At 35.2% G+C, this 26115-nt stretch overlaps 1 protein-coding gene across 4 annotated transcripts in view; it reads left to right on the top strand.

Annotated features, from left to right (window-relative positions):
* ARL6 (ADP ribosylation factor like GTPase 6) overlaps nucleotides 1-26115 on the top strand; it is a 73024-nt gene that overhangs the window by 37215 nt on the left and 9694 nt on the right. For 2 of the 4 annotated variants that reach the window (XM_060150734.1, XM_060150733.1), the window contains 3 exons: nucleotides 4383-4512; nucleotides 8219-8274; nucleotides 13273-15979. In XM_060150734.1, coding sequence (XP_060006717.1) covers nucleotides 4383-4512; nucleotides 8219-8274; nucleotides 13273-13298 — 212 coding nt within the window. In that variant the 3' untranslated portion in view covers nucleotides 13299-15979. Of the gene's footprint in view, nucleotides 1-4382; nucleotides 4513-8218; nucleotides 8275-11394; nucleotides 11470-13272; nucleotides 15980-26115 lie in introns of those variants that run through there. The other 2 variants (XR_009540781.1, XR_009540780.1) reach the window with 2 other exon arrangements.

Raw genomic sequence — 26115 nt, 5'->3', positions numbered from 1 at the left:
TAAGTCATTTGCATTTAAAGTAATTATTGATAATATATGTTCTTATTGACATTTTATTCATTGTTTTAGGTTATTTTCATATCTCTTTTTTGTTCCTTTCTTCTTTTGTTCTCTTGTGATTTGATGACTCTCTTAATGTTATATTTAGACTCCTTTTCTTTTTTTGGGTGTATATCTATTATAGATTTTGGGTTTGTGGTTATCATGAGGTATATATGTATGTATGTATATGCATATATGTATATTTGTTTTAAGTTGCTGATATCTTACTTTCAAATGCATTTTAACAAGCCTGCATTTTTACTCTCCTCCCCTCGTGATTACTGTTGTTGATATCATATTTTGCATCTAATTGTTTTGTGTATCCCTTAACTGCTTATTGAGGATATAGATAATTTTACTACTTTTGTCTTTTAACCTTCTACTACCTTTGTGCATAGATGGTTTCTTATCTTTGCTATACATTTGCCTTTACTGATGAGCTTTTTCCGTTCATGCTTTTCATCTTTCTCATTGTGTCTTTTTCTTGTTCACTTAGGGAAGTTCCTTTAATATTTCTTGTAAAGCTGTTTTGGTGGTGCTGAACTCTTTTAGCTTTTGCTTGTTTGTGAAACTTTTGATTTCTCCATCAGATCTGAATGAGAACTTTACAGGGTGGAATATTCTTGGTTGTAGGTCTTTCACCTTATCACTTTAAATATATCCTGCCACTCCTTTCTAGCCTTCAGAGTTTCTGCTGAAAAGTCAGCTGATAGCCCTATGGGACTTCTGCTGTATGTTACTCATTGCTTGTCTCTTGCTGCTTTTAATATTCTCTCTTTATCTTTAATTTTTGCCATTTTAATTACAATGTCTTGATGTGCTCCTCTTTGAGTTAGTCATGTATGGAACTTCGTATTTCCTAGACTTGGATGTCTGTTTCCTTTCCCAGGTTAGGGAAGTTTTTCAGCTATTAGGCCTTCAAATATGTTCTTAGGCCTTTTCTCTATCTCTTCTTTTTCTGGTACCCTCATAATGCAAATGTTAGTGTGCTTGATGTTGTCACAGAGATCTCTTAAACTGTTCTCATGTTTTTTCATTCTGTTTTCTTTTTTCTGTTCCACATCAGTGGTTTCCACTACTCTGTCTTCCAGATCACTGATCTGTTCCTCTGTATCATTTAGTCTACCATTGATTCCTTCTAGTGTATTTTTCATTTCAGTTATTGTATTCTTCATCTCTGGTTGTTCTTTATATTTTGTAACTCTTCGTTAAAAACTTCTAATTTCTCTCTCTGTGCATCCATTCTTCTTCTGAGTTCTTTGATCATCTTTATGATCACTACCCTAAGCTCCTTCTCAAGTAGACTTCCTTGCTCCACTTCAGTTAGTTCTTCTTTTGGAGTTTTATTTTGTTCTTTTGTTTGGAACATGTTGTTCTGTCACTTCATTTTCCCTAACTTTCTGTTTTTATTTTTGTGTATCTGATAGGTTGGTTATATTCACCAACCTTGAAGAAGTGGCCTTTTGTAAGAGATGTCTTATGTCTCAACAGTACGCTCCTCTCTTGTCACCAGAGCTATATGCTTCAGGGTTCCCCCTCTATGAGGCTGTATGGGTCCTTCTGTTGTGTCGGGCTAACTGTGTGGGTAGTTTCGTAGGCCTGGTTGGCTCCTGGTTCATTGGTTGCCAGGTCCTGCTTTGTGTGGAGGCTGATGGCCACTGGTTGGCAGGATCAGCTCTCGAGGTAGCTGACTGCATAAACTCAAGAGGCCCTAGGGCTACAGCTGGTTTACTGGTGGGCGGAGTCAGGGTCCAGGAGATCCTGGGGCTGTTGCCTGCCCGCTGGTGGCTGAAGCCACATCCTGGAGCTAGTGCTGGCCTACTGGCAGGAAGAGCCAAGTCCTGGGTTCTGGTTGCAGAGCCCAGGGGTCCCATAGCAGGTGTTGAATCGCTGGTGGGTGGGGCCGGTTCCTGACACAGTTGGGTATGGGGCCCAGGGTGTCTTGAAGCTTGTGTTCACCCACTAATGGGCAGGGCCAGGGCCCAGCCAGTCCCAGAGCAGGGTCTGGGCAGGGCAAGGCTGAGATAAGCTAGAGAAGGATTCCAAAATGAGCTTACTGGCACCAGTGTCCACGTGGTACAACAAGTTCCCCAAAGTGGCTGCCTCCGGTGTCTTTGTCCCCAGGGTGAGCTTTACCTCTCCAAGATCAGCAAGTAGGTCTGACCCAGGTTCCTATCAAATTACTGCTTCTGCCCAGAGTCCTGAAGCCCATGAGAGTTTGTGTGCACCCTTTAAGAGTGAAGTCTCTATTTCTCCCAGTTCTCTGGGTCTTCCAAAAGTGAGCCCTGCTGGCCTCCTAAGACAAATGCTCTGGGGATTCATCTTCCCAGTGCAGGACCCCTGGGCTCAGGTGCCTAGCATGGGGCTCAGATCTGTCCCTCCTTTGGGAGAACCTCTGCAGTTGTAATTATTCACTCATTTGTGGCTCGCCTACCCAGGGGTATGGGATTCGATTATATCTCTACTCCACCCCTCCTACCCATCGTATTGTGATTCCTTCTTTATGTATTTAGTTGTAGAATATCCTTTCTGATATATTCTGGTCTTTTTCATTGATGGCTGTTCTGCAAACAGTTGTGATTTTGGTGTGCCCGTGAGAGGAAGTGAACTCCATTTTGCACCTGAGAGAGTAGAGAATAAACTGCCTGGGGACAGTCCGGGAAATGAAGGCTCTGTGCTGCGGTTTAAGATAATCATCTGGGACAAGCAGCAGCACAGCCAGGCATCAGATGTCAGGGGGTGTGGACAGGGAGCCTTTTCCTCCCACAGATGCCACCCAAAGTTGCTTCCTCATTCAGTCCTGTGGAAAACAATCACACATCTCCCACAATCTTACTGATTTTTTTTTTGTCTACTTGTCTATCAATTTCTAAAAGAGGGGTGTTGAAGTGTCCACTATGATTGTGAATTTATTTGATTTCCCTTTAATACTCTCAAATTTTGCTTTATGTATTTGGAAGCTTGTCTCTTAGATACACACTTAAAATTGTTTTGTTTTCTTGATTGCTTCACCTTTTTATAATTTTTAAATGCCTTTCTTTTTCTTTGCTAATACCTTTGTATATTGAATACTACTTTGTCTAATATTGGTGTAGCCATGCCAGCTCTCTTACACCTAAGCATACGCATAATATGTTTTGCAAGGCTTTTACTTTCAACTTGTTTGTGTCCTTATGTTCAAAGTGTGCTTCTTGTAAACTTCATATCTTACTTCATATCTTACTTTTTTATCTACTCTGAAATTCTCTGCTCCAGGATAAATTCCAGCTGGACTAAATATTTAAATATAAAAATTACACTATTACAGCAGTGGAAGAAACTATGGGAGAATTTTTAAATTAGAAATTTACATATCCTTTGACCCAGCAACTCCACTTCTCAGATTTATCCTATAGATGTTCTGGCCCCTGTACAAATTTTTGTATGTACAAGTTTATTCATTATAACATTGCTTATAGTTGTAAATATTGGCAACAATACAAATATATCTCAGTTGGGTACTAGATACATAAATTATGGTACGTAGTACTGAAAGACAGGACATTCACAACCGTTAAAATAATGATGAAACTGCTCTCTGTATGTACTGATATGGGATAATCTCCAAGCTATGAAATTAAGTGAAAAGCAAAAGGTGTAAAATAATGAGAATAGTCTGCTGTAAGAATAATATATAATAATTGTTTTCAAATATGTAAAATATTCATAAAAAGATGCCAGGATGCCAAGAAACAGATGATGATATGGGTTGCCTCTTGTAGAGAGGACAGGTGTATGGACTAGGACAAAGGTGGGAGGGAGGAGATTCTTTTGCTGCATACAATTTTGTCTCTTCTGAATTTTGAACTATTTAAATGTATTATGTATTCAAAAGTAAAAAAAAAATGCTCCCAAAATTGTAACAAGGTAAAAACATCTTGTTAAAGTATCTAGGTTACTTATAATGCTGCAACTAAAATATAAAACCAGGATCCATTTTATACTCCTACTTCTGTTTGAAGTTGACCTCTTTTTTTTTTGACAGTAAAAATGAAACCCAAAATGTGTGACCCTTTTCTAGGTGCTGTTCAGTAACTGTTTAATGAGCCCCCCACTCCCACCTCATCCATCTTTAGTTTACAGTTCCAACCAGAGGGCAGATAATCTTAAGAAGAGGTATTTTTAAAATTCTCCTGTCACTCAAATACATGCTTCACAGTATATGTCTTTAAATGTTTATGTATGTGTGATATGGGAAGAAGTGATTGGAAAACAATTTCATTGGATTACAGTTTTAAGGATTTGGGAGAAGATAACCCAAAAAGCTGGAAATGTGATGATAGCCTTATTTTCTCTTTTAGATATTAAGCACCGCCGAATACCAATTTTATTCTTTGCGAACAAAATGGATCTTAGAGATGCAGTGACATCTGTAAAAGTGTCTCAATTGCTGTGTTTAGAGAACATCAAAGATAAACCATGGCATATTTGGTAAAGTTTTATATTTACTTTTCATTTTATCATTCTGAAAAAAATCTCCAAACTTTAAGGGTTTTTTCCAAGCTCACTTTATAAGTGCTAGGATGTAAGGTAAAGATTTTGTTTTATAGAATCGTGGCTTGCAGGTATTCATTAATATATTACTGTTAAAACCTTTTCAAATCTTTTCAGGGATAGACAAATAAAAACAACTCTTTAAAAGAACAACTTAAACAACCCACTTACTCACCCAAGTTCAGCCACACTGATATCCTTCTGCACATTGAATCAGCCAACCACAGTCCCACCTCAAGGTGCTTGTACTTGTTACTCCCATTGTCGGAATCATTCTTTAAAATAATTTTCCTGCTTGTTATTGCACTTCCTTCAGGAAAGAGACCTCTCTTAATAACTCTGAAACATCACTATACCTTACCCCCATCTCTTGTTTTTTCCTTACTTTGCTTTACTTTTGTATTTCCGTATGACCCCTTCTTCTTTTATTTTTTGTTTTATAGTCTGTCTTCCTACACTAGTGCATTAGTACCATGAGAGCTGGGATTTCATTGATTTTGTTTACTCTGTAACCCCCAGAATAGTAATGGTACCTGCTACTTAGTAGATACACAATAAGTATTTGTTGATATGAATAAATAGAAATGCAAAAATTAATATTATTTGGACATACTAATAAGGTTGAACTCTTAAATAATTAGTGTCTGAAATTATTATACGTTGTTTATTTGGAAAGCAGTTTCTTGCTAATATATTTAACTCCAGTGTGCCTTTCTACCAAATATTCCAACAAGGATAACCAGAAGTTATATATTAGTATTTTAAAGCCTACCACTACCTTATGTTAAATTAACCTTCCTTCTAACCACCTGCTTACCTCTCCATGCTGGAAGATATCCTTCTCTTGCCATTTTTCCCCTTTTTATAAGAAGATATCTATAGAGCAAGGCTGAACACAAAACAAGGAAGTGGTAGAGCTCAGAGAAGAACTTTAAGAGCTAACCTTGGTGCTGAAAAGAGAAGAGCTTGAGAAAGCCCTTGAAACTTTTCTGTACCCAAGGCTTCATATCTCAAGTAAAACCCTCCTTACTTTGGAAATCAGAGGAAAAGTCAGTGTTTACTAAATGATTCTTGAGTTGGAATTTGAGGTTTTGTGGTATTTGGTTGGTGAAGAAAGGAGGGACTTGGGGTAGAGAAATATCTTGAGATAGAACCTTTGTATTTTTGTATATCATACTTAAATTGATAACATCTGAAGTAGAATAATTTTTAATTTTTGCATTAAGTGTTGTGATTACTTTGATAGAAAGTACAACATTCAAAACATAGGTCTAATTAGTAAAAGATGCAGTCCTCTTAATTTCGAAGTAGAAATTAATTTTACAAATGGAAGAATCTCTTTCTACTTAAAATAATTAGTAATTGAATTTTAACAGATTTATTGTGACACCTGAATATTTTTTAGTGAGAGAAAAAAGTAATACCTGATGCTAAAAGGATATGGACTTATAACATATTGCCAGTTTCTATATTACACAACTTATAGAAGAATACCAAGTTTTTCTTTTGAATTTATCTAAAATTTTGACTTCTCCTTAATTCAAACTGGACATCTCACTAAGTTCCAATTAGTGTTTCACTTGTTAAGTTTGTTTTTATCTTTTGCAATGTTTTTAAAGCATGTATGAAATTAAAAATACATTTATCCATTAATTTTAGAGAAAGAAAGTAGCACTCAGTGATGCAGAGATAAAATATTGCATCTCTCTTGTCTTAGGTACAAGTAAATTTGGTCAGTAAAGAAAAGCTCATAGAGAAATATAGTCTGGAAAATTAAAGGAAAAATTTTTTGGTTTATTTTTGACCAGTGTACTAAACATATAGTCAACTCTGATTTTCAGGTCTGATTATGTTATTGTTCTTCCAGTGTGTTCTTTGACTAAGTCCCTGGTGTGATATATGTATGTATTTGCTTTTTTTACTATCTTGTGAGGGAGACAGATAATAAAACAGGTAAATAGATGTATAAAATGTCAGTTGGGAGGATGAAAAAAAATGAAGTAGAATAGTAAGAGAAAGAATAATGAATGTGGTCCCTCTCTGAGATCTAATTGAAGTCAGGGAGCAGTTCACACAAAGGTTTAGAGGAATAACTTTCCAGATAGAGAGGCCAGCAAGTGAAAAGGCTCTTGGATGAGAATGTGCCCGGTGTTTTCTAGGAACAGCAAGAAGTCCATGCTGGCTGGAACAGAGATCTAGGGGGAAATTGTAGATGAGGCCACTGAGAAATAACCAGGGGCCATGTCACATAGGGCCTTGTAGGAAATGGTAAAGACTTTGGCTTTTATTCCAAGTACAAGTCTTATGATTTATTTGAAAGGAAAGTAGGATTTAAACATTTGGGAATTATTAGGAAAAGATGCAGGGTTTTTAGTGAGGTAGTGACACCTCCACCAACGGGGAAGGATTTCTTCATGGTACTGTACTCTTGTTTGGGACTAGAAGTTTGTGATAAAATCAATACATTGATCTTACTTGATATAAGTATTTCAGTTACTGATGTTTTGCCATTAATATAGGTAATCCATAGTTTGCTTTGAATAATTGTGTATCTTATGCTGTTTGTTTCTGTCTTCCTATTTTAAAATAATTTTATGATAAGTCATATTCTTAGTCTAACAAGTAATTCCTTGGAAGTAATTTCTGTTTTGATTAGAATCCAATTAACAGCTTTAAGGTAATTGAGTACATTTTAAAATCATGCTTCAGCACACTAAAAGGAACCCTAATCATTCAGAAAATCTAATTATGTATACTAATTGTTATTATACGATTATATTTTGAAAGGAAATAACTATATCAGTAACATGTTATGAGAAGCTATTAGTCTGTGTCTTTGAAAAGGATTATTTGATACCCTAAAAATCTTCTGCATTTTATTATTTTAGTTTATATAAGTTTTTATTATTTATAAAATAATGTCACAGTAAGGATTTAGGTTTACTCTCAAGAATGGAAAGACAATGAAAAGACCCTGTGTTCAGTGTTTTATATCCATATCTCAAATATTTAATTCTTACAATAATCACCTGAGGCCAATGGTGATATTCCCCCAGTTTACAGAGGCAGAAACTGAAGGCAGAAGAGTTAAACAACCTATCCAGGTTTTTGAAGCCAATAAATAAAAAACTGTGGTTGAAATCTCCTGGAATTTTTTTATTCTACTAGTTTACCAAAGTTACAATTACAGGTTTATGCCTTTTAGATATCAAACTTCATGTCAAATAAAGTCACTCCATCCTATGGCTAAATTACAACCGAAGTATAGCATTTCTAATAAATAAATGCTGTTGAATCATTGGGGCTGGTAGGGTGGTGTATTCTATAACGCTTTTCTGCTACTGGGACAATAACTCAAAGTGTATGTTTCATTAATGCCAGTCTGAGTAATATTCCTAGAATAGTAACTTTTTAGTGATACACTTTTCCAAATGTCCATATAAATTATGAATAATTTTCTCATGTCTTGCTCCTGAACACTTAGACTTTTATATCCTATATATATTCAGTTTCAGTGCTTAGCCAGTTTTGCTCAGATATGTTAGTAGAATATATTAATTTGCTATATGGCAAAATTGTAAGTATTTATTCTTGTAGTTTCATGATGTAATGAAATGGATTTTTTTTATGGATTTTATTGCAGTGCTAGTGATGCCATAAAAGGAGAAGGATTACAAGAAGGTGTAGACTGGCTTCAAGGTACATCACAAAATACTGTGCATCTTCAGCCTTTATTTCCCTTCCATTCAAGTTTTCTTTCCTTCTTTACATTTTATTTTTGTTATATCACTGCCTTTCTTCCTCTTGTTTCCATTTATTTCTGCGATCAGAAAAAACAATACAGTAAGTATCCAATACTTTGCTCCATTTACTTCAATTACATTTTTGTAAAGGATTTATTTAAATAAAGTGCTTACATCAACATGCATGACATCTCTAGAAAATAATTTTAATTTATGGCAACAAATTTCTGTCAGATCTAGTAATAGAAGCACATTTGAAGTTTGGGACAAATTTTAGACCTTACTGTCAATAACTAAAAATAAATCTTCATGGTATGTATCGTTCAAGAATCATGCTATACACCATATGTAGCTCCATTTATTCATGGCGTGTTTTTACAACTTTTAATACTCATATTTAGTATTATATATGCTGGTATTCTATTAATGTTTTGTAATCACAGTTCTATTTGTTATTCATCACAATAGCTATCATAAATTAAGATATATCATTTTTCCTAAGGTTACATTGTCTACTAGACACAGGAATGGATTGAAGCACAGTGACCCACAGAGAGCAACAAAATGTGAATGTGAATGAAACCAAGTTCTATAGGTCCTTCTTATTACAGGACCCTTGAAGATCAGGCCAAAAAATTTCCATTTTTGAGCAAGACAATTGAGGATGATTTCTATTAGAATCTCCCTGCCCTGAACAAGGGTGAAATAACAAGAGATTATAAATTCTAGCCGTAGTCTTGTGGCTATAAATTTAATTTCTTCTACACAACCCTCTCAATTCCAGTTATTTGTGGGGTTTTTTCTCTTCTGTATGTCATAGTGGATCTAAGAGTAGCCTGCTTGTCCATACATAAAGAGACATAGTATTTCTTTGGTTCAAAGTACTAAATGTACTTCTGATAAATATTTCTATGTGTTATTAGTAAAATGTGGTGTTTTAGGTAACTGCACAGACCATTGTATTTTTTTCTCTTTCGTGTTGTCATCATGACATCTACCATTAAACTGCAAAGAACCTTCTAGTTATATTTTACAATTAAGTGAAACTTAACTGAGAACCTCTAGTAGTTCTCAGAAGAGCTAGTGGGATTTTTCTGTGAACACACCAACTTCATTTCCTAGACTGTGCAAAGAAGTGGTCAAAGTGACCACTCTGGGACTGATTCCCACATAAAACAGGTAGGTTACAGAGGAACATTATAGAGAAGACACTAGAAGCATATTTTCAGCCTTTACTTCTTATTTTACAAGTGCTTATTATTGTTCACAGTGGAGATATAGCATGGATGGAAACACCACAATTGCTCATAATATAGTAATTCAAAGCACAGTAACTTACTGAAAATAGGTTGATGGTCATCTGAATTTTAAATTGTAAATCTCTTTTTTTGGGGGGGGGGTATTTTGTCTGTAACAATGAGGCCACTAGGTGTCAGTAACGATCCAACATCACAGTGCCACTTGCCAACTCTGGTCTTACCTAATTTTTGTGTCTTTGACTTTTCTGATCCATTATCTTTGCATCTTACCTCCCAAGTCTTTGTAAGAAGGATACTTTATAGGAAAAATTTTTGTGCCCTTGTGTTACCATATTATTTTATGTAACCTTTACAACAATTTTCTGCAAAGTAAGTAGTAGTATCCCCATTTTATGTGGGCAGCGTGGAATAGTAGTAAAAAGCACTTGGGCTTTCAAGTCTAGCAGATTTATTCCACTACTTATTAATTATTAACTAATGTCTCTAATTATCTTATAAAAATAATTTTCTTCATCTGTAAAATTAAAAAATAAAATTTCAAAAATTGCCATACAGATTAAATGAAATACTGCATGTGTTAAAGTGCCTACCGTAAGAAAGCACTCAAAAAATGTTAAATTTACCCTTTTACCTAACTTCTCCATTTAGTAGAGGAAGAAACTTAGTATGTAGATTTAAAAGTATATCAGTTTGGTTTTGAGTAGGAGATCCTTTGTTCATAATGTCTATGTAACAGTAAATAGTTTACATTTTTGATGCTCCTAACTTGTCTCTCTGGATTTGAAAAGAGGGGAAAACCTATACTGCAAAATAGGTAGCAATAAATATAGGAGACTAGTCTGTGCCTATAACTGTTAACTTATTAGCCAAAAGTTTTTCTGTAAATCTGTGAAGGATGTTCTGAACTTATATCTCTTCATTTTCCTTGCAAAATTCTGAAATTTCCTAGCATGATAAACCAGAAGGCCTGTGGTTCATTTTGGACCAATTTAATCTTATTAAGTTTACGGTTGAAAAATTGTGGGTAAAACATTAAATGACACATTTTGTGCCATGATTCCATTCTCTTTTGGAAGGATTCTCAATAATTACCTATGCACTACAGCCAAAGACAAGAACCCATGAGTAGACTATGAAATATTTTTTAAAACCACCAGAGAATATACAGAAACCATTGCAGAGGTAAAGAGAGATATTTATAAAATGAAATCCTCTCATGTGACTAATGAAACTTATTCATTGTATCACTTTATCTGTATGTGAAAAGTTAATAATGCTTCCAGGTTTTAATATAAGAATTTTATAAACTATGCATATGAGTATTCCAATGAAAGACCAAGGATTGAACACACACTTAGTTTCATCCCCTCTTCAGATCTCACTGACAGTAAAGAGACTTTTGTTTAAAGCCATTTAACCCAAAAAAACGGGAGCGACAAAAATGGCAACCAGATTTTGGAAGCCAAATATCTGATGAATGTTGAATAACTTAACAGACCTGAGAAAGCGGAATTCTAAGCTAGCACTGGAGAAAGCTGGAAAGCATCCTAATTTACATTGCAGATCCCCTCAAAGGCTCAGAAATTGATGGAAATTGGAAATAAGGATGAAGTGAGACAGAAAGGAGAAGACAGTTATACATCCTTGCCCCAAAAGAAGATTGAAGTTTCATTCTTTGCAGAGAGTCAAATAGTATCCCTGGACTGGAGAACACCAAGCACAACTGTATGTTGGCATGCTGACCTGAAAATGAGGAGTAACTGAAAGTTTCATACTGAAGGTTATAACCGTCTTCTGCCTTCTCCTATTTCTCCTAGAAGACACTGGCAATGGGTAGGAGACAGCAAGTCAACTTTGAGGAGTCAGACCAGACTAAGAGAAAAGACCTAAAGGTATTAACATCAGAAATTCTCAAGGAAACGGCTTAGCTAGATACACTAGACTGAAGATCACTTTTGACAAGCCTCACACATGTAACAAAATTCCAATCAGCTTTATAGTGTTCACTCATACATATGAGAAGATAGCAAAAGATCACCAAGTATTTGAAGATCAAAACATTAGAATTATGGAACATAAACAAAAAAAAGCAGATTAGAAGAAGACTATTTAGGGAGAACATTTCAAAAAACTATTAGAGTAGCTTCAAAGAGATAAGAGAGAATGTATTACTTTCATGAATATGACAAGAATACTACTTGAAAAATAACAAAAAAAATGAGTTCTTGGAAAATAATAATAGAATAGTAGAAATGGAAAACTCAATAAAAAGAAGATAAAAAAGAGACAATCTCTCAGAAGGTGCAAAAAAGACAAAGAATGGAAAGAAAAGATAAAGTAAGGAGTCATTTTAGGAGGCTCAATAACCTAATAAGAAGTTCTAAAAGAGAGAACAGAGAAAAAAGAGGGGAGAAAGTCATCAAATAAATCATCAAAGAGTATTTTCCAGAACTAAATGATGAGTTTTTAGTTGCAAGGCCCCTTGAGAGCCCAATGCAGTGGATGAAAATACTCCCACACCAAGGTGCATCATTATTAAAATCGACACTGTAAGACAGAGGAAGATTCTACAAGTTTCCTGAGAAGAAAATAAGAGGTTTCATCTAGAGGATAAGGAAACAAAGTAGCAACAGACTTCTCACCAGCAACACTTGGAAGCAATTCCTGGAAGAATCTAAGGAGAAAATAATATTCTCTGGCAGTATCAGTGTATTATAACTGTATAATTAAGACATCTTCAGCCATGTAAAGTCTGAAGAGTTCACTTTCTATACCATTTACTAAGGTAGCCACTGAGGTGTACTGATCAAAAACGAATAAACCAACAAGAAAAAAAAAATAAGGGAAATAGGAAAATCTGCACAAGAGAGTTGGGAAGGAATCCCTAGGATGATAGTGGAGATCCTAGAGTGATAATGAAAGATCTCATATGAAAATAACTGGCAAACATGGAGAACAACTGGTTCAGATTAAATAGTTTTACACAAGACTAAGGGAGAGTTCTTTAAGAAAGTGAAATTGATTGACTGTGTATTATGCTTCATAATAGTAAAGGTTGAAACAGTGTGAGAGTAGTGGGATTGAATTAATGTTAAGTACATTTTAAAAAAAAAGCTAAAGCAGGGTTGGGGATGAAGAACAATTAATAAATAACTGCAGGGAAAACAAAATGTAGTAGAAGAAAGGAAAAGTAACTGGGGTATATCACTCATTTCAGCTGTGAATAGCATTCATATAGTCATTCTATTGATGACTACATCACTGTGTTAGGAAAATGGGAGTATTGGTCACATGATGAGCGTGGCAGAAGAACAGTGTACAAGTGTGTGAGAACCGAAGCCCCTTATTACATTGAAGGAACTGATATTTCAAGAAGTAATAATAAAAGCATATTATTTAGAGATACACAGGTAATCACCTAAAAGGGAGTTGAAAGTAGTTGCCTGTGAAAGGAGAAAGAGGGGATGAGGCAAGGAACTGCTTTTTTTAATACAAGCCTTGTAGAACTAGTTGATTTTAATTAGGTGCATGTACAATGACAGAAATACAAACTATAGTGTGAATTGTGCTTTTAAAAAGAAAAAAGCGTACACATAGGTTTCTACCATGTTCTTATGGATATGTCTTGGATTACTTTAGAGCATGGGTTTTGCCCTGCAGAGACTGATAATTTTTTATTTGGTTTTTATTATCAGATCAGATCCAGGCTGTGAAGACATGAAAAGATAGTATTCGGAAACCTCAACAATTTTCAATTCAAGGAATATATATTAAGGCAAACTGAATACTTTAAATTTTTTGAAAGTTTTTACATCTAAGAATACTTGATAATCTTCTGCTTATATTTATGGACTCTGAATGAGGTTTTTAAGAACATAAGACTTCAGGTATGCTAATCTGGCCATTAATTATATAAAAACTAAATGTTTCCTGAAGGGCTCCCTCCCCAGAATTATCAACTTCTTGAAAGGTCTACATTTGATTGTAATTAGAATGTGTAAAGTCAGAGTTATCTCAGTATCTCATCTTGATTTATGATATCTTTAATGCATTTTATTTTTTTAATTGTCTTCTAAAAACTTAGCTTATGATATAACTTTGTAGTAAGATTATGCTTGTGAAAAAGAACTTTTAAATATTTATAAGGGACCATGGGTAATTAATATATATTGAAGTTTTGCTATATGTCACCATCAATAAAACATAAAATGTAATATACAAACTAGTGTGCTTTATATGCTGAAAAGAATAATGCTGTGTTAATATGGTGTTTGGTATTTTACTGTCAAACATTTGTAAATTACCTGAGTCCAAGTTAAGCTGAATTTATTTATTCAGTGAATAAAACACTGAATAAATAAATGAAACATCTCTGTACCTATACTAGTTTGACATTGTCCTAGGCAATGGTGATACAAGGTAAACAAAACATATTCCTTATCCTCAGAGAACTTAAAATTTAATGAGGGAGAATTTGAGAATCTTTTCATACAGAGTATCTAATTTTATTTCATTGGCTGACTGAAAATATTGCATTTTAAGATTAAGAGGTATAAAAATGAATTAATGTGATTCTTCATAATTATTACAACTGACTTATTCTTTCTTCCTTTAAAATGTCTCCAGTTTACTGCAGTACTTTGTTAAAATAGACTGTGACTCACCAACTGTGTTTTTCCTGGGCATAAACTGCTACAAAAATGTTTTTTAGAATTTTAAACATATCTCTGCCATCTACTGTATGCAAATTGTGTTACTTCTCACAACTTAGAGACTGCTTATAATTGTAAACTCTAAATAGAAGCTTTCATTTTTAATTAATCACTGGGAAACAGTGGATAGAGCAATGGTGTAAATCCTGAAAAATATTACATATAAAGAAAAACTGTAATATATAATGTGTAACATCATAAATATCCTTAGGTGTGAAAATGATAAAAACAGAAGACCAAAGGTAAGTGAGTAATAAAGATGTATTATGATAACTACAGTAGTGGTATGTTTCACAGAGATTTGAATAAAATATTTTTAAAACTTCAGTAAAAGTTCTATAATTCAGTTTCTCTTAGTCCAGAAATCCCAGTGCTTTCGAATTTGGCACACTGAAAGTCATCCAGAATATTCCAGTGATCCAGCATTTTAGCTAGCTTGCCAGCCTCTCATAAATTGTTTTGATGAAGATACAAAGTAAGTCTCATTAATCTAGAGGTGCCTCAAATATAAAAAAGACATGAACATGAAAACACTGTAATTCAACAAAAAAACCCTAATATGCTATAACTATTTTAGGAGGATGGAGAAAGGGGTGTTTTAAGAGAATTCAAATCCTCATCTACCATAAGGTAACAATAACAATGATAAAAGCTATCACTATATTTTGAGCAAGATATTATTACATGTATGGGATTTTGCATCATATAATCCTCATAATAGCCTTATGTAGTAGATTCTAGTATTTGTTTTATAGACAAGGAAACTGAGGCCTAAAAAAGGTTGTTTATGGTCACAGAGCTAGTAAATGGTGGTACTGGGATTCAGAACCAAACAGTCTGTTTAAAATGGATGATTCAAGAGCTAAGAGTATTACTGATTTTAGAAATATAGAGATATCTGCCATAAGAATAGCTAAAAGGATGGGAAAAATCTCTCACTGGGGTGGGAGACCAGGATTGGGGTGCTGGAGGTCAGGGACAAGGGACTACTGTTTTTTTCTTTTTGCTTGTTTTAAGTCTATTAACACTTCAAACTTTAAACTCTGGACAAGAATGACTATGATAAAAATAATTCTTGAAATTATGTTGATTTGTTGATTCTAAATTAGTATTCCACAAACTACAGTCATTTACACCTATGCAAATATGTAGAAGAGAGTACTAAATGCTTCCTTTGTTTTCATGATCTCCAGATCTAGTTTATAGTCTATAAACATCCATTCGTACTCTACATTTTCATGTAAATATTATGTAGAAGCAAGTTGGGCTACAGTGGTCACAGCATGCCATGTGTGCATACACTGAGGTTATTGCATTTGTATTTAACATATTATGCAATTAAAATTTATTGCATTAAAGCTCAAGCAAGTGTTTTTTTATGTTTAGACATCACTGTGTTAACAAAGTTTAGTTCATTAAGCTCCACATTTCAATGTGACACCTCATAAAATGTTCAAAAGTTAGCCTATTGTATGTTTTGCATTTAAATATTTATAATGTGGCCCTATTCAGCCTGTGCCTTATAAATCACAAAAGAGCTGAGTTGTATATATTTTTCATTTATAGGTCGTCTGCTAAAAATTATGAATTGCCTTCTGATTACTTATTTTTTTCCCACCATATTGTGATTTCCATAAATATATGTAGTTACTCTAGAGAAAACTTAAGGCAAATACATCCTGCATGTAGCTCTGGTACATTAAAATACATTAAAAATGATTTGCTTTCTGATTTTTCCTTCTTGCTTCTTAGTTAAAAAATAAATAAAACCGATATTAAATGCTCACTTAAATGGATGTTATAATAGGTTTGTTCATTTCTGTGACTGGAAGGAACTACTTTGAGAAATGGTTATTGTGTTTAATTAAATGTTTCAAGTAACTTATTTATTACATTTTTATTGTGAATCTTTCTCATTAAGGATGTTCCTTCTGGGATTTACAAGGAACTGCCTCAGGACCATTACTGATTCTTCCCTCTGATCATTCGATTTTAATGCCACACTTGGCAGCTTCATGAACATATAGTATTAAGCTTTTCTCTGGTGATTTAGAATAAACCAAAAAGGAAAAATTTAATTCTTCACCAAATTTCAAGTCACCAAGTAATGCTAGAAGTCATAGAGGAATAGGAGGTACTTTGAAAATAAAATTTGGTTAGAAATATAGTAGAAATAATAAACATTTTTGTGGGTTTTACTATGTGCCAGGTACTTCCTAAGCATTTTATATATGTATATTACTTCATTTAATAACATAATATGTATAAAATGGATAACTAATAAGAACCTGCTGTATAAAAAAATAAATAAAATTCAAAAAAAATCATCATAACAGTTCTATGAGGTAGGCGCTATTATCTCTATTATGTAGGTCACGGGTCAGCAAACTACTAATCTGTCTTTGTGTGGCCCTTGAGCTAATAATGGTTTTACATTTTTAAAGCGTTATTTAAAAAAAAAAAGGCAACAGATACAGTATGTGGCCCACAGAGCATGAAATTATTTACTGTCTGGGGCTTTACATAAAATCTTTGCCGACCCCTATCATAGATGATGAAAGTGAGGCAAAGGAGGTTAAGTAACTTGCCTACAGTCCCATTGCAAATAAACAAAAGACCCCAGATTTTGAGTCTAGACTATCTGGCTCCAGAATTTGTGTTCTCAACCTCTACAAGGTTTCTTGAAAAGCTAAAGAGCATTCTAAAATGGAATAGAACAATTTGAAATTACTTCTTTCTTAAATAATTATATTAAAGATGAAAAATCAGATGCGAATAGCTGAAAAGTAATGCTCATTGAAATCCTTTCTCCCCCCCCCCCCCCAGTTATATTGATGTCTTGGCCCTCTGATGTCTTTTTCCTTCCTTTTCTTTAAATGGGTGGCAACAGATGGGGCTGATTCTGAAACATCAGACATGTTAATGTTTCAAAGTTTAATCACACACAGATTATCCCCAAGCGTCTGGCATGGTCTTCCAGATTTCTCAGTGACTTTTACCAATATTTTGAGTTAACTGATAACTAGTGTTGACAGTCTTGAAACGTGGTAAAATGTAGGCGCATTAATAATCCAATTTGTGGATATGCATTTTAAGTTGTGACCCCAAGTAACAACTATAGCTAAAAATATTTTCTTAATTGCAAATATTTTATGGCTTTGCCTCAATGTTCTAAATTTTTGCCATTTGACTATTGGAATAGCATATATCCATAAAGGCCTAGGCCCAGAAATCAGTGTGTGTGTGTGTGTGTGTGTGTGTGTGTGTGTGTGTGTGTGTGTGTGTGTATGTGTGTGTGTCTGTGTGTCTGTGTGTCTGTGTGTCTGATTGTCTTTTGGAAAACTTTATAAACTCTTCCAATTATTTAATGAAATGTTATAATGTTGCAGTAAAATATTACTGAGATAGGTTTACATTTCCTTTAATTGAGAGTAATCATTAATGTTGGAGTTAAAGCCAATTTCACATTAAGCTCTATTTTCTTAGGCTCAGTGTGTGCATGTGTGTGTATATCAGAATGTACCATCCTAAGGTCATAGGAAGCTCTCACTTCACTCATTTTAGTGATCACTAACTATTTCTCCAGGGCTTTCTTGGGAAGGTTTATAGATAAATCTTACAGATATGTTATTCTTTCTGTGTTGTAGGGTTTTTTATTTTGTTTGTTTTTGTGGTGCTCTTAAATGATACGTCAGTTCTTGCCATTTCTGGAAACTTTATTATCTACTTGATAGAGTTTTTACTGCATTTTTTAGATGCTGGATTATTAGTGTATTAAGTACTGTCCACTAATTCCATGAGCTTAATTTATAGATTCACAAAATATCACTTATTCCTTTTTACATTGCAAAACCCCCATACTGTGACTAATTTTATTTCATTTATACATAGCAGGACAAAATTTCTTAAGAAAAAATAAAATGATTTCCAAGACCCTGTATCAACATGGTATCTTGTTAATGTTAAAATCTGTTTTTCTAATTTGAAATATGTCTAACACAGAACTATTTTTTAAATATTAATGCTATGTTTGCTGATTAAAAAGTGTGTTGGTCTCTGTAAAGGCAAGAGGCAGTATTTTTCTACTAATTAGACCTTCAGATGTAACAAGCAGATATATCAATACTTATCACAGAACTTGTCTATGTGGGAAATGGGTATAAACTTAAGAAATAGACTATAGTTCTTTCTTAAAGAGATCAGGACAATTCTGAGGCTTCGCCTCCATATCAGGAGGTCTTAGTCTTTTTTAGGAATAGGAATAGGGCTTGCCCTACTGTAGAAAAGGATTCGAGCAGCAACTTTGTCTAGGAAGCCTACAATTGTATTTCCTTTTAATATAAGAGAATTACTAGTGCCACAAAGAAGACTTTATTTACATTTAAAGATTATACAGTACTCTGTATTTAACTTAATACATCCTTATTTTTATTAGATTTATTTAAATATCTGTCTTATGTATCCTACCTTCCAGAAGGAGACTGAGGAAGAGTATCTACATCCTAAGGTCACTTCATAATAAAATGAAAAACCGTAATGCTAAATATCTTATTCTAAGGAAACTTAGAGGTTATTCACTTAACTCATGGTTAGTTTTTATTTTTTTATCCTTTTTACTTTATCCTTATTTCAAATTGTTCTTCAAAAGGCATAAGTTAATATTGATATATATGCATTCATTAAGACAATCCTTTAATCAACTACAATCAGAAAAAAATTTCATAGTGTAACTTAAGTGTAAACTCTCTAATTATAAAGTAGGTACCCAAATCCTTACCTTCTCTTCCTTCTTACAGAAAATAGTATGGAGTGGGAGGGTTCAGTGGTGCCCTGGATAAAACTCAGATCTGGGCTAACTCACAGAAAAATCATGATTTCAGATTACTTCCAAGTCCTTGTAGCTATCACTGAGTAGATGGGTCTCTAAAATTGATAGCACATTTGCTTATTCCAGTAAACCCAGGTCACAGCCTGGAAGCCAGAATGTGAACACATTAGGGATTGACATGGCTCTGCATAATAATGTAAATCACTTCACAGACTATATTTTATTTAGAAAAATTGTTTCCCTCAAAATTATTCTAGAATTTGACTCAGTACTTATTTTAGAGACGTGTGCATAACCTTGATTTGCAAGGGCAATAATTGTGTCTTGAATGTTTGAGTCTTTACCATAATCCTTTATTGAGGAAGCTGATGGATTTCATCTTCCTTTTTTACACATCCTAGTCACTCTTGTTTTGAATATCCACTCACCACCTAAGATCCTTTTCTCTGCTGGTTCCTGTCTTAAGTGTTTTCTAAGCAAGTATATCAGTTCCTAGGGTTCCCTATGGAAACTTAACATATTCTATTTAATTGAACCATATGACATTGCCATTTTGTAGGCCCAAAGCAGCTGAATGATAGCACTTTCATATGGTTCAGTTAAGGTCACCTGGAAACTTCCGAACAGCTTAATTTTTCAGTAAGTGTCAAAGAAATCAATACCTAAGCAGCCACAACCTAGCCTGGCCCAAAAAAGACCTATGGTTTTTTTGGCCACAATACTTGGTAAGTTCCATGCCTCAAACCAAGCCAGTAATCTGAGGGATTTCTTAATTTTTAAGGTATATATCATTTCAGACACATTTTATGAGCCATTTCAGATTCTCTCAGACTCACCATCTCTTGTTTCAGCTGCCACTGCTTTTAGGCTCCAGCCAACTATATGTAGGTGCAGAGCACCCTATTTTTGTTCTCATGCCCCTACCCCTACCATTCCAAAACGCACATAACCCAGCAGGGGAACCATTGACAAGTGGAAGACAGAACTAGTGAATAAACTCTCCCCTCTTTCTATTGTTCCCATCAATCATGGACAGTCTAGAGACTCACCATATATAGCTTCCGGGATGATTACTGTGACTCTAACAATTAGTCACACTCAGCAGCAGCCAGCTGAGAAACACCTCACATTGCCACTCTCCTAACCTGCTTCATTCTCCTTTCCCATGACTTTACTTCCTAATAATACAGAATCTCTCTGCCTCAACAATACTTTCTGAGGAACCCAGGCTATATCCAACAATATTCTCAAATTTGCATCAGAGTCACCTATGGTAGAATACATGCTGAAGTTTGAGAAGTATTCCCCTAGGACTTTTCTTTCTTCATTTTTATATTTTAAATGTTTTTAATATTTATTTTATATTGGAGTAGAGTTGATTAACAATGTTTTGTTAGTTTCAGGTGTACAGCAAAGTGATTCAGTTATACAAACATCTATTCTTTTTCAAATTCTTTTCCAATTCAGGTTATTACAGAATATTGAGCAGAGTTTCCTGTGCTATACAGTAGGTCCTTGTTGGTTATCTGTTTTAAATATAGCAGTGTGTACATGTCAATACCAAACTCCCAATCTGTCCCTTTCCCCTCCTGGATAACCATATGTTCATTTTCTAAGTCTGTGAGTCTGTATCTGTTTTGTAAATAAGTTCATTTGTATCACTTTTTTTTTTTAGATTCTACATATAAGTGATATCATATATTTGTCTTTCTCTGACTTACTTCACTTAGTATGTTCATATCCAGGTCCATCCATGTTGCTGCAAAGGACATTATATCATTCTTTTTAATTGCTGAGTAATATTCCATTGTGTGAGTGTGTGTGTGTGTGTGTGTGTGTGTGTGTGTGTGTATATATATATATATATATATATATATATATATATATATATATACCACAACTTTCTTTATCCATTCATCTGTCGATGGACATTTAGGTTGCTTCCATGTCTTGGCTATTGTAAACAGCACTTCAGTGAACAGGGGTGCATGTATACTTTCGAACCATGTTTTTTTCTGGATATATGCCCAGGAGTGGGATTGCTAGATCATATGGTAGCTCTCTTTAAAGTTTTTTAAGGAACCTCCATACAGTTCTCCATAGTGGCTGTATCAATTTACATTCCCACCAACAGTGTAGGAGGGTACCCTTTTCTCCACACCCTCTCCAGCATTTATTATTTGTAGACTTTGATGATGGTACTTCTGACTGGTGTGAGGTGATATCTCATGGTAGTTTTGATTTGCATTTCTCTAATAATTAGTGATGTTGAGCATCTTTTCATGTGCCTCTTGGCCATCTGTTTGTCTTCTTTGGAGAGATGTCTATTTAGGTCTTCTGCCAATTTTTTGATTGGGTTGTTGGTTTTTTTGGTATTGAGCCACATGAGCTGTTTGTAAATTTTGGAGATTAATCCTTTGTTGGTCACATCATTTGCAAATATTTTCTCCCATTCTCTAGGTTGTCTTTTCGTTTTGTTTATGGTTTCTTTTGCTGTGCAAAAGCTTTTGAGTTTAATTAGGTCCCATTTGGGTTTTTTGTTTGTTCTTATTTCCATTACTCTAGGAGACGGCTTGAAGAAGATATTGCCGCGATTTATGTCAAAGAGTATTCTGCCTATGTTGTCCTCTAAGAGTTTTATAGTATCTGATCCTTCATTTAGGTCTTTATCCCATTTTGAGTTTATTTTTTATATGGTGTTAAAGAATGTTCTAATTTCATTTTTTTTACGTATAGCTGTCCAGTTTTTTTCCCTGGGTCCTGGTGCACACAAGACCTTGTGTGTGCCCTCCAAGAGTGGAGTTTCTGTTTCCCCCAGTCCTGTGGAAGAATTCCTGTGATCAAACCCCTCTGGCCTTCAAAGCCAAATTCTCTGGGGCTCTTCCTCCCGTTTCCAGGCCCCCAGCTAGGCAGCCTGATGTAGGGCTCAGAACTTTCACTTCTGTGGGAGAACTTCTGTGGTATAATTATTTTCTAGTTTGTGGGTCGCCCACCCGGCGGGTATGGGATTTGATTTTATCATGATTGCGCCCCTTCTACTGTCTCATTGTGGTTTCTTCTTTGTCTTTGGTTGTAGGGTATCTTTTTTGGTGGTTCCAGCATTTTTCTGTCAATGGTTGTTCAGCAATTAGTTGATTTTGATGTTTCCATAAGAAGATGTGAGCTCATGTCCTACTCTGCCATCTTGTCACCAGGATCCTCATTTCTTAAATAGACTTTATTTTTAGAGCAAATTTAAGTTCACAGCAAAACTGAGCAGCAGATACAGAGATTTCCTACATACTACTGCCCCCACATAACGCATATACCCTCCCACACTGTCCACATCCTGAAGCCCTAGGATTTTGAAGCACGTAAAAGTCACCCTCAAGTGAGCATAGTGATAAACAGTTGATCAAAAGCTACCTTGGAAGTTCTGCCTCTGGGTAAGTTAGAGTAAGTACACTCCATCCTATCCCCACCAAATGCAACCATAAAACCTGCATAGACCAGGTATTTGAATGCATGGTCCAGCTACTTGAGGACTCAGAGTGGCAGTCAGATTGAAGAAGACCAGAATTTAACATACCACAAGACCAACAGTGAGTTTACCCGTATTTTCCCCTTTGGTAGCCCCTCTACTTGGGCTTAAGGCTGCTTAAAACCCAGAATTGGGATTCTGTGCAGACAGAGCTCCAGAGAAAACCTAATTTTGGCTCAAAGAGTGGGAAGGGAGTCTCCTAATGACCAGCAAAAATTAAGAAAATACTCCTTTCTCTTTTTCTATGTTTTCTTGCACACCAGCTCTCAAACAACCTGAGGGTGTCAGCAGCAACAACAGTGGCAGTGGCAAACCCACAGACACCTAAAATTCTGAGGAAAGGGAACCTTCGTGTACAATCAGAGGAGCTGTTGTCCCAAGAGGATGTGGTAAATCCCATTGCTTTTGTTCTCTCTGTCTTCCCACTGCTTGGCCCCAGACGGGCATATTCATAGAAAGTGTCTGGTAGAGCAGGGCACATAAAGCCTCAGCTTTCTAGCTGGGAGGTTAAAAAAAAAAATAGTAGGGGGAGCCCCTGGAACTAAAGTACAGAGGAGATTGGGAGACGGAAGAGATCAGCAAAGTAACCCCATAAAGTTGCTTATGAAATCTCAGTCTTGCCCTCAGTGTGGGTCTGAGTCCAAACAGCATACACAGACTTGGAGAATTAAACTATGACCCAAATCCAAGATTAGCCACTGGGTGGCTCACACATGGCCTAGATATGAATAAAACTCTGGAGGTTTTTGAAAACAGAAATAACATTGAAATATGACTCCCACAAGGCTGGTTGGAACTTTTGACCTGAATCTAACCAGAATGAAGGCCTGCTAAAGAAAAATTATCAATAATCTCCATAGAATTTAAAAAAGAGGGACTTCCCTGGTGGTGCAGTGGTTAAGAATCTGCCTGCCAATGCAGGGGACACGGGTTCGAGCCCTCGTCTGGGAAGATCCCACATGCGGCAGAACAACTAAGCCCGTGCGCCAGAACTACTGAGCCTGTGCTCTAGAGCCCACAAGCCACAACTACTGAAGCCCATGAGCCACAACTACTGAGGCCTCTGTGCCTAGACCCCATGCTCCACAACAAGAGAAGCCACCGCAATGAGAAGCCCACGCACCACAACGAAGAGTAGCCCCTGCTCGCCACAACTAGAGAAAGCCCGCGTGCAGCAACAGACCCAATGTAGCCAAAAATAAATAAATTTATTAAAAAACTAAAACTAAAAATAGGTAAATAATTAAGACTTAGACTCTCATTACATAATACTCAAAATGCCCAGGACAATCCGAAATTACTAAGTATACAAAACCCAGGGAAAATTCACATGGGAAAAGAAAAAGCTGATGCCAGTATCAGCATGACACAGGTATTTGAGCTATCTAACAAAAACCTTAAAACAGCTACTGTAAAAATGCTCAAAGTAAGTTTGAACACAAATTTGGCGAAGGGCAGAGTGTACACATTTCAGAAGCTCAGCTTGAAAGCAGCCAGAGAAAATGACATATTACTTATAGGGAAACAACAATTTAAATGACTACTGATTTCTCATCAGAAATCATTGAGGCCATAAGGAAGTGGCACACCATTTTCAAATTGCTTAAAAAAAGAGAAGGAAGGGAAGGAGGGAGGGAGAAAGAAAGGAAGGGAGGGAAGGACTCTCAACCCAGAATATCTAGCAAAAATATCTTTTAAGGATGAAGGTGAAATAAAAACACTCAGAATAAGAAAAGCAAGAGCATTTATTGCCACCAAAACTGCTCTAAAAGAAATGCTAAAGGAAGTTCTTCAAACAGATGGGAAATCTTACCAGAAGGAAACTTAAAGAACATCTTATGTTCTTTAAAACGTTTGACAGTTGAAAACATTGTGTTATGTTTCAATGTATGTAGTTGTAACATATACTACAACCACAAAATAAAGGAAAATAAAGGGTCAAATGTGGTGCTTTTCTACTCTTGAAGCACAAAAATATTTTTCTAAGTAGACTGTGAAAAATATGTTTATTGTAATACCTAAAGAAGCCACAAAAAACTATACAAAAAAATTAAAATCATAAGTAAGTTAAAGTGAAATACTGAAATATATTCACATGATCCAAAAGAAGGCACAAAAGGGGAAGCAGAGAAACAAAATATGGAGGGAACAAACAAAACATAATTGTAGACCTAAATCTAAAAATATTAAAAGTAAGTGGCCTAAGCATACCAATTAAAGAAAGAAATTGAATGGATAAAAGCATTACAAAACTATATTTGCTTACTAAGTTACTGTCTATAACCTCTCCCTCAACTAAAATGCAAGCTACAAGAGAGCACAATTTTTGTTTTATTCACTGCTGTGTGTGTAGTGCCTATAAAAGTATCTAGCATGTGGCAGTTACTCAATAAATGAATGCACAGAGAGATGAATGAATGAACTGCAAGTAATTCAATTCAAATATAATGATATAGGGAAGTAAAAAGGTAAGAAAAGGTTTACTACGCAAACACTAATCAAAAGAAAGCTGGAGTGCCTATATTAATATCAGACAAAGTAGATTTCAGAGCAAAGAAATTTATCAAGAATTAAGATGGGCGTTACATAATGATAAAAGGGTCAAGTTACCAGGAAGACAATATTTTTTTGTTTTGTTTGTATTTTATTTTATTTATTTTTTTATAAAGCAGGTTCTTATTAGTCATCCATTTTATACACATCAGTGTACACATGACAATCCCTATCTCCCAATTCATCACACCACCACCACCAGCCCCCACCGCTTTCCCCCCTTGGTGTCCATACGTTTGTTCTCTACATCGGTGTCTCAGTTTCTGCCCTGCAAACCAGTTCATCTATACCATTTTTCTAGGTTCCACATATATGCGTTAATATGCGATATTTGTTTTTCTCTTTCTGACTTACTTCACTCTGTATCACAGTCTCTAGATTCATCCATATCTCTACAAATGACCCAATTTCTTTCCTTTTTATGGCTGAGTAATACCCCATGGTATATATGTACCACATCTTCTTTATCCATTTGTCTGTCGATGGGCATTTAGGTTGCTTCCGTGTCCTGGCTATTGTAAATAGTGCTGCAATGAACATTGGGGTGCATATGTCTTTTTGAATTACGGTCTTCTCTGGGTATATGTCCAATAGTGGGATTGCTGGGTTATATGGTAATTCTATTTTCAGTTTTTTAAGCAACTTCCATACTGTTCTCCGTAGTGGCTGTATCAATTTACATTCCCACCAAAAGTGCAAGAGGGTTCCCTTTTCTCCACAGCCTCTCCAGCATTTGTTGTTTGTAGATTTTCTGATGATTCCCATTCTGATTGGTGTGAGATGATACCTCATTGTAGTTTTGATTTGCATTCCTCTAATAATTAGTGATGTTGAGCAGCTTTTCATTTGCTTCTTGGCCATCTGTATGTCCTCTTTGGAGAAATGTCTATTTAGGTCTTCTGCCCTTTTTTGATTGGGTTGTTTG

Source organism: Lagenorhynchus albirostris, chromosome 5, assembly GCF_949774975.1.
Source record: "Lagenorhynchus albirostris chromosome 5, mLagAlb1.1, whole genome shotgun sequence".
NCBI classification, from domain to species: domain Eukaryota; kingdom Metazoa; phylum Chordata; class Mammalia; order Artiodactyla; family Delphinidae; genus Lagenorhynchus; species Lagenorhynchus albirostris.
Note: the sequence above shows the minus strand (reverse complement) of the source record. Positions and strands in the feature narration are given on the sequence as shown.